Here is a 7720-nt window from a genome sequence, read left to right on the forward strand (position 1 = left end):
CCAGGCGGGTCTCGAACCCACGGGCTCAGGCAATCCACTCACCTCAGCCTCTCAAAGGCGCGGGATTACAGGCTGAGCCACCGAGCCCGGCTGTGAGTCCCCTACTTTTGAGAGCTGAACTTGGTCTCCAGGGCCCCCTGACGCTAGGGCCGAGAAGAGGCGGGAGTGACCGATGGCGGGACGACTGTCCTTCTGGGACCCAGGAGGGCGGAGGGCCCGCTCTCAGGTCTTCTCCACATCCGCTGCGCGGGACACACAGGCCCACGCCCCGTCCGATGCTCCCGGTGGGAGACACGGACCGGGGGGTGGTCGGAAACCCTGCCAGGATCTCTCCTCCCCACCGCAGACACCACCCATCCCGGCTTCCCTGGGCTGCAGCGGCGTCCAGTTCGCCGGTCCCTCCGCCCCGCAGGGGCCTCTAGGTGGGGCCGCGGGCAGCTGGCCACTGCTCAGCTGCAGGGGACCCTCCCTCTCCTTCGCGAGCGCGTGTGGGCGCCCTCCCTCTGGCTCGCTCCTGGGGCGCGCGAAGCAGGAGTCCCGTGTCCCTTCTGCCCGAGAGAGCCCTGCCTCTGCCAAGGGCAACAGCCTCTGCCGCCCGGAGGCCACCCAGAGCCGGCCGGGCCGCCCTTGCACAGCGGAGGTGGCCCCACCCCGGCCACCTCCACCTTCCTGCCCTCCTGGGCCGCTCCTGGGCTGGAGCCGGAATGCGCGGCTGGAACGTGTCTGCAGGGCGGCCTCCTCCCCCTCCGCCCCACCCCTCAGCTGGTCCGAGCCGGAGCCCAGGGCAGCCGCTGGGGAGGAGGCCGGGGCGGCCGGGCCAGATGTGGGAGAGGCGGACTTGGAAAGGCGCAGTCGACTGGGCTGATGTTGGTCACTGGGGAGGGAAGCCTGCGCGCGCTCTGTCTGTGCAGGTTTCGGGGGGGCCGTTTTTCTTTCGGGGGGCAGACCTTCGGACCCTCAGATCCTCGGTCTTCGTGCCTTGGGACCAAGTCTGTGCTCTCGGAAAAGAAGCCATTGAGGGGCGTGTGGAGAGGACAGTGCACACCCCCGGGGCCGGCACACCACCCACCGGGTCGGGGCCAAGGCCCTCTGGGATGCTCCTTCCAGGAGCACAGGGAGGGGGCAGGGAGGAGCCACGCCCCTCCCATCACTCCCATTTGAGAGGTTGGCCAACAGAGACCAAACAAACAAGAAGCAACGGGTGTTAGCACAGGGAGAGGCCCCACTTGGGGCACCGGCTCAGCCTCTGGGAAGCCCTTGCGAGCCCCTTTCGGCGGCCACCCTGGGTGAAGGCGGTCACACCTCCGGGGGCCAGCCAACGTACCCCCAGCCGGTGGGGACCCTGGGCTGAGGCGAGCCGGTGAGAGCTGGAAGGGGCTGGGGCCATGTGGGCTGGGTGTGTAAGTCACGGGGACCCATGGATGAAGCCAGGGAGCGTGGACCTCGACATTGAGTGTCTCCTCACTACGGAGGGACACTCTCCCTACTGACCTAAGAGGGGGCGTTGTGACTCGCTCCCGGGCGAGTTTTCCCAAGGCACAGAGAAAGGCAGGTTAGGGAACACGGATCTGGCTCCAGAGTCTGCCTTCAGAGCTGGAAAAGCCCTCGGCCAGCTGGACTCCCTCTCCCCTGGAGGCTCCCTGCCGGCCTGTGGGGAGCCCAGAGGCTGCCATCCTGGCTCCTGCACATGGGTCACTTGGGAACTGGACCCGGTCAGCTGACCTCATCCAGCCTCGGGTGCATCACCTCTAAGGTGGGACCGTCCCTCTATGCTGGCCGCCGGGGGTCAGGCGGGCCTCCCGTGAGACCCCACCCGGGGAAGGGCTTTACGGGCAAGGTCTCCTGGGGGGCCGGTGGCAGAGTCCGAGAGAACCAGCAGCCCCGGCATCTTCTGACCCTGCCACACAGCCAGGCCGGGGGCTCTCTGGGCTCCCACGGCCTCCCCGCTGTCTCGCCAGTCCCGGAAACAAAGACGCTTGGGGTTCCCTTTGCAGAAGGCAACGGCGATGCCGCCCAGGGCTGAAATCTGGACCCTGACTCTCAGAGTCCTCTGGGCACCAGAAGGACTCAATTGAGTCCTCCTGCCGAGAGGGGGAGGGGGCGTAAGCCTCGCTAGCTGCTCCCAAGACGGTGTCTGTGGGTTCCAGCATCTGACCCTGAAGGGCTCACGGCTTTACCTGGGATCGCCTCTTTCTAAACTCATCAAAACCAAGGAAAAATCACTAAGAACATGTCCCTCTTCAGAGAGGGAACCGAGAAGGAGGTTTTGAACATTTTCCTCCTGCGACTGTACTTCGTTAAGCTAAATCATTCCCCAAAGTTGAGGAGATACAGATGTTTTCTACATAACCCCTCCCTGCATCTGCCCCCCACTGGGCCTGTGCATACACACACACACACACACACACACACACACACACACACACACACACACACCGACGGGAGCTGCCACCTGTACCATCACTCCTGAAGAGGCTCGAGCCGTGACATGAGTCAGGCAGAGCTGCCACCAAGGCAGTGGCTCACCTCTGGCGCCCCACTGCAGGCTCACACTCCAGCCCAGGCAGCTGGATGAGGGCCCGGAGGGTGTCCCCGGGCTCCGCCAGCTGGGACCTTCCCACCTGAGCAGGTGCCCCTGGGGTCTTCATCCTGAAGATTCCTAAATTTGGTACTGGCGTCCGGCACACCCCAGTCTCTTCCGGCCGCCTTGGGGACCCCAAGCCCAGGAGACAGGACAGGGTCAGCACCGAGACTCACCTGAATGTCCCTGGCTGAGGCTTCAGAGCCCGTCTTCTCAGTTCCCGGCATTGCCCATGGTGACCCGAGAGCTGGCTGCCACCACACCGAGACCCAGGCAGCCGCTCGGAGCGTGTCCCCACGGCCAGCCAAGTCCAGGCGGAGTCATAGAAAGATGGGGTCGGGCCGCCCAGGGACTCGTCTCACGGCAGGACCGGGGGAGGACACTTCTGCAGGAGGACCAGGCCAGGAGGCAGCAGGCAGCCTCGTGGCAGAGTGAGGGGGCTCTCTGCCTGGGAGACCCCGAGTCGGAGTCTGCGCCTGGCAGTGCCCCGTGGTGATGCCCCCGTCCCGGGCAGCGATCCGTCGGGGGACGCTCTGAGGAGGCACCGGCCGCTCGGCTAGGGACCGCCTGGGATGGGAACTGACTGCAGCTGCTCTGGCGGCTGGCTGGTCCTTATAAAATAAAGTTCGTGGAGCACTGCGGAGGCCCCCGCCGTGGGGCCCGGGACTCGGCCCCCCTCTTGTGACCAATCCCAGCATTGCAGCCCCGCGCGGGAACGCCCGCCCTCCCGCCCGGAGCGGCACCCATGACCTTGGCCTCGGGACTCCCCGTGCCTGTTCTAAAGGCCCCACTCTGAGCACTTTTTGGCTCCTTCTGGGGGAATGGCAGCTAGACCTGGCTTACGAGCCACGCGAGAAAGCCAGCCTCGTGAATTTATTTACAGGACAGAGCTGGCATGGCTCAATTCATTCACACTTGGCCTAGAGTCGCTTTACTGTTTTTCTGGGGTCACATCCATCCCCAGGGGTACAGATCGGCCACGTCGGGGAAAGTCAGAGGAATGCCCCGGGGAGATCGACACGACTCAGCAACAAAACCAGCCGGGGGACAGGATCCATCCCAGCTGGCTGTCCCTCGGGGACTGCAGTCCTGTTTGAACGCAACCTCAGCCACAAATAGCTGTCAGCCTAAGCATGATCTCTTACGTTGAAAAAGGGGGATCTAACCAAATGTTAAGGGGCAGCCAAATGCAGATTGGGGTGGTGCTCCGGGGAGCATCGGGGAAATCCCCAAATGGCCTGAGCCAGGGCAGCGCTGTTGGTGGGTCTCCGGAGGGCGGATCCTGGAAGGTAACTTTCACAAACACGTTCTTGGTGACAGACTCAGCCCCAACACTTCAGCGTCAGGTTTCCTACCGGATGGGTTTGCCAGCCCTGGCTCTCCCCAGCACCGTTGCCAATCCACCACCGAGTCAGGAAGGACTGGGCCATTCCCAATGCCCGCCCCTTCTGACTGACCCCGACTCCAAGATGAAGCTCCATTTTTGCAGAAAGAAAAATCAGTAATTATATAATAATAATAATAATAATAATAATAATAATAAAGGGGAAGGAGAGGAGGAGAAGACACCTTACAGTTTCGTCACACTCTAGGCAGTTATGAGTGCTTTTGTATATGAATGCATTTAACCTTGACAACAACCCTGTGAGGTGGGTGGTGTCATTGTGCCCACGTACGGAGACAGAGAGATGAAGTCACTTGTCCAGGCCGTGCAGCCTGGAAGTGGCCGAACCAGGATTCAATCCTAGGCACTTTGACCCAGGTGTGTGCCCTTAACCACTTCTCCTGTGAGGCCTCTCACGAAAAAGAATGTTTTTGTCACCCATCCGTTCCCCAGAATTCCTCGGAATGGCCTGTCATCCCAGCACTTAGGGAGGCCGAGGCGAGTGGATTGCCTGAGCCCGCGGGTTCGGGACCCACCCGGGCAACTTGGCGAGATCTCGTCTCTACAATAAATCAAAAAATGAGCCGGGCGTGGTAGCGCGCGCCTGTAGTTCCAGCTCCTTGGAAGGCTGAGGCGGAAGAATCGCCGGAGCCCGGCAGGTCGAGGCTGCGGTGGCCGGGAGCGGCCACTGCGCTCCAGTCTGGGAGTGAGACTTAACTCTAAAAAAAGAAAGAAAGAAAGAAAGAAAATAGCCAGAAGTGGGCTCCACATGTGAGGTCTTCATGGCAGAGACACACACATGATCAGGAAACGTTGGTGCGATGGTCTGAATGTGTCTCCCAGCATTCGTGTGTTGGAAACTTGACCCCCAACGCAACCGTGTTGGCAGGTGGGGCCTTCAGGGAGGTGCTTAGTCGTGAGGCTCCGCCCTCTCGAATGCATCCACGTCCCCATCAAAAGGCTTGGGGAGTGGGTTTGCGCTCTCGCCTGCCCCTCTGCCCTGTGGGGATCCCACGTTCACCCTCTCTCGTTCCTCCACCTCCCATCACCTGAACGATTCTGAGGAGTATTCCGTTATAGGCGTAGCCCACACACAATTTACGTGTGCATTCTCCTGTGGAGGGGACTTGGGTTGTGTCCAGTCTCTGTCTATTAGAGGGAAAGCTACCAGACCAGGCAAAGGGACATTTGATAGAAATGACTGAGAAGAGGGAGGGGGGAGGTTTTCTCGTGGGTGAGTGGCCTTTGGGCAGCTCTTAGCTCAGATGAGATCTTTTTGCCCCCTCCCCAAATGGTTTGCTTCCATCCAATCACAGCCTTTGTAGTAGGCAACTATAATGACAATGTGACTGCATTGATGGAGGGTTGACTAGACTTCTGAAGCAGCCAGCCCTCTGGAGATAAAGGTAATGAAATTGAGTATTTAGGCCAGACACGGTGGCTCAGCCTGTCATCCCAGCACTTCGGGAGGCCGAGGCGAGAGGATTGCCTGAGCCCGGGGGTTCAAGACCAGCCTGGGCAACTTGGTGAGACCTCGTCTCTACAATAAATCACAAAAACTGGCCGGGCATGGTGGCACGTGTCTGTAGTCCCAGCTACTTGGAAGGCTGAGGCAGAAGGATCGCCTGAGCCCAGCAGGTCGAGGCTGCAGTGGCCATGAGTGTGCCATGGCACTCCAGCCTGGGCGAAAAAGAGTGAGACTCCAACTCAAAAAAAAAAGAAAGAAATTTGACTATTTAAAATGGAAAGACTGAGTTTATCTATTTATTTGGTTTTCAGTTGGAGTCTCACTCTGCTGCCCAGGCTGGAATGCACTGGTGAGATCATAGTTCACTGCAGCCTCAACCTCTTGGGTTCAAGAAATCCTTCTGCCTCAGCCTCCCATGTATCCGGGACTACAGGAGTGTGCCACTATGCCCAGCTAATTTTTTGATTTTTTTGTAGAGAGGAGGCCTTGCTATGTTGCCCAGGCTGGCCTCGAACTCCTGGGCTCAAGCCTCATCTTCCCAAAGTGTTGAGATTACAGGCGTGAGCTACAGCACCCAGCCTATTCATTTATTTTAGACATGGGATCTCACTTTGTTGCCCAGGCTGGAGTGCAGTGGTGCGACCATAACTCCCTGTAGCCTCAACCTCCTGAGCTCAAATGGTCTTCTAGCCTCAGCCTCCCAAGTCGCTGGGACTACAGGTACGCATCACCATACCTGGTTGACCAGGGCCAACTTTTGTTTTTTGTTTTTTTTTTGAGTTAGAGTCTCACTCTGTTGTCCTGGCTGGAGTGCAGTGGCACGCTCACGGCCACCCCAGCGTCAACCCGCTGGGCTCCGGCGATCCTTCCGCCTCAGCCTTCCAAGTAGCCAGAACTACAGATGCATGCTGCCACACCTGGCTAATTTTTTGATTTACTGTAGAGATGAGGTCTCGTCAAGTTGCTCAGGCTGTTCTCGAGTCTATGGGCTCAGGTAATCCCCTCACCTGGGCCTCCCAAAGTGCTGGGATTACAGGCTTGAGCCACCGTGCCCGGTCTAAGTTTTTGAATAAGCAAGAACTCTCCCCAGTGATCACACTCATTCTGCTATCTGGGTGGGTTCTGGAAGCAGGTGCAACCCACCAGAGCACACCAGACGTGCTGAGGGGCTTCCTGCTTGCTTTGAATGGTTTCATTGGATTGTCCCAACAACTCTCTGGGGCGGGGATGGGAGGGGAGTTATCGTCATCTTTGGTTTCCGTGCGGAGAAACTGAGGAAGGCTGACACTGGAGGTCAGAATGCTGGCCTGATGGACACGACATCCACAACTGTCCTCTCCTTCCATACATTCCGGCACTCGTTCAACAGACACCTGCTGGGTACCTTCGTGCAATGTGTTAGAAATGTGTTTACAAACACGAATGCTTCAACCCCTGGCCCAGGGGGAAAGAAGGCTTGAGCATGGAGAATTGTGGTCCTGCCCTCCCAGGGCCTTCTCATGCTGCTTCTGTGGGCTGCCTCTGTGCTTCATCCTCACGCCTGCCTCTGTTCCCCGCCCCCAACAGGAATCTTTTGAAAAATAGACATATCACAATTGTATAACGCATGCATTTTTCACAAACTGATTTGTGAAACCAGCATTTGGGCCACACAGAACATTCTATGCATCCCTGGTGCCCCCTCCTGGTCATCAGCTCCCCACTGCAGGGTCGTCCCTGGCCTGTCTGTCACCATGGGTTGCTTGGCCTGTTCTTGAACTTCACAGATGAAGGGGGACCCCTAAAAAACTGGAATTCTCTTTGAGAGGGCAGGCCCCCTGTGGTACAGGCTTCCCCCACTAGGGCAGTGTTCTAGGAACCCATCGGCATCAGTGTGCCCGCTGGTGTTGTCGTGAGAGGCTGTGTCTGGCTTCAGTGAGTTTATTTATTTTTGGTTTTGGAGATTCTTTCAACGCGCTTGCCCATTTCCTGATGGGTGATTTACGGGTGCACCTGCCCACACTGTGCTGAGTGTTCAGTGGTTTTCGGCCCCTAATGGCGTGGCCCCCATTCCGCATCCTCCCTATTCATGGCTTTTCTTGTTCGCTTGTTTCTCTGGATGAAAAAAAGTTCTCAAAGGGAAACATTTTGCCAATGTGGAAGAGGTGAGACAAAAAAAAATGACAGAAGCAGCCGGGCTCGGTGGCTCAGCCTGTAATCCTGCGCCTTTGGGAGGCTGAGGTGAGTGGATTGCCTGAGCCCGTGGGTTCGAGACCCGCCTGGGCAGCGAGACCTCATTCTCTACAAT

At 58.5% G+C, this 7720-nt stretch overlaps 1 protein-coding gene across 1 annotated transcript in view; it reads right to left on the reverse strand.

Moving 5' to 3' along the window:
* Positions 1 to 2820, reverse strand: part of SCARA5 (scavenger receptor class A member 5) — a 137862-nt gene extending 135042 nt beyond the window's left edge. The window contains exon 1 of the mRNA XM_008066503.2: positions 2758 to 2820. Within this exon, the coding sequence (XP_008064694.2) occupies positions 2758 to 2808 (51 nt within the window). The 5' untranslated portion in view covers positions 2809 to 2820. The remainder of the gene's footprint in view (positions 1 to 2757) is intronic.
* Between the last annotated feature and the right edge of the window lie 4900 nt (positions 2821 to 7720).

Source organism: Carlito syrichta, unplaced genomic scaffold (genome assembly GCF_000164805.1).
Source record: "Carlito syrichta isolate Samal-C Ts95f unplaced genomic scaffold, Tarsius_syrichta-2.0.1 Scaffold308976, whole genome shotgun sequence".
Taxonomy (NCBI): domain Eukaryota; kingdom Metazoa; phylum Chordata; class Mammalia; order Primates; family Tarsiidae; genus Carlito; species Carlito syrichta.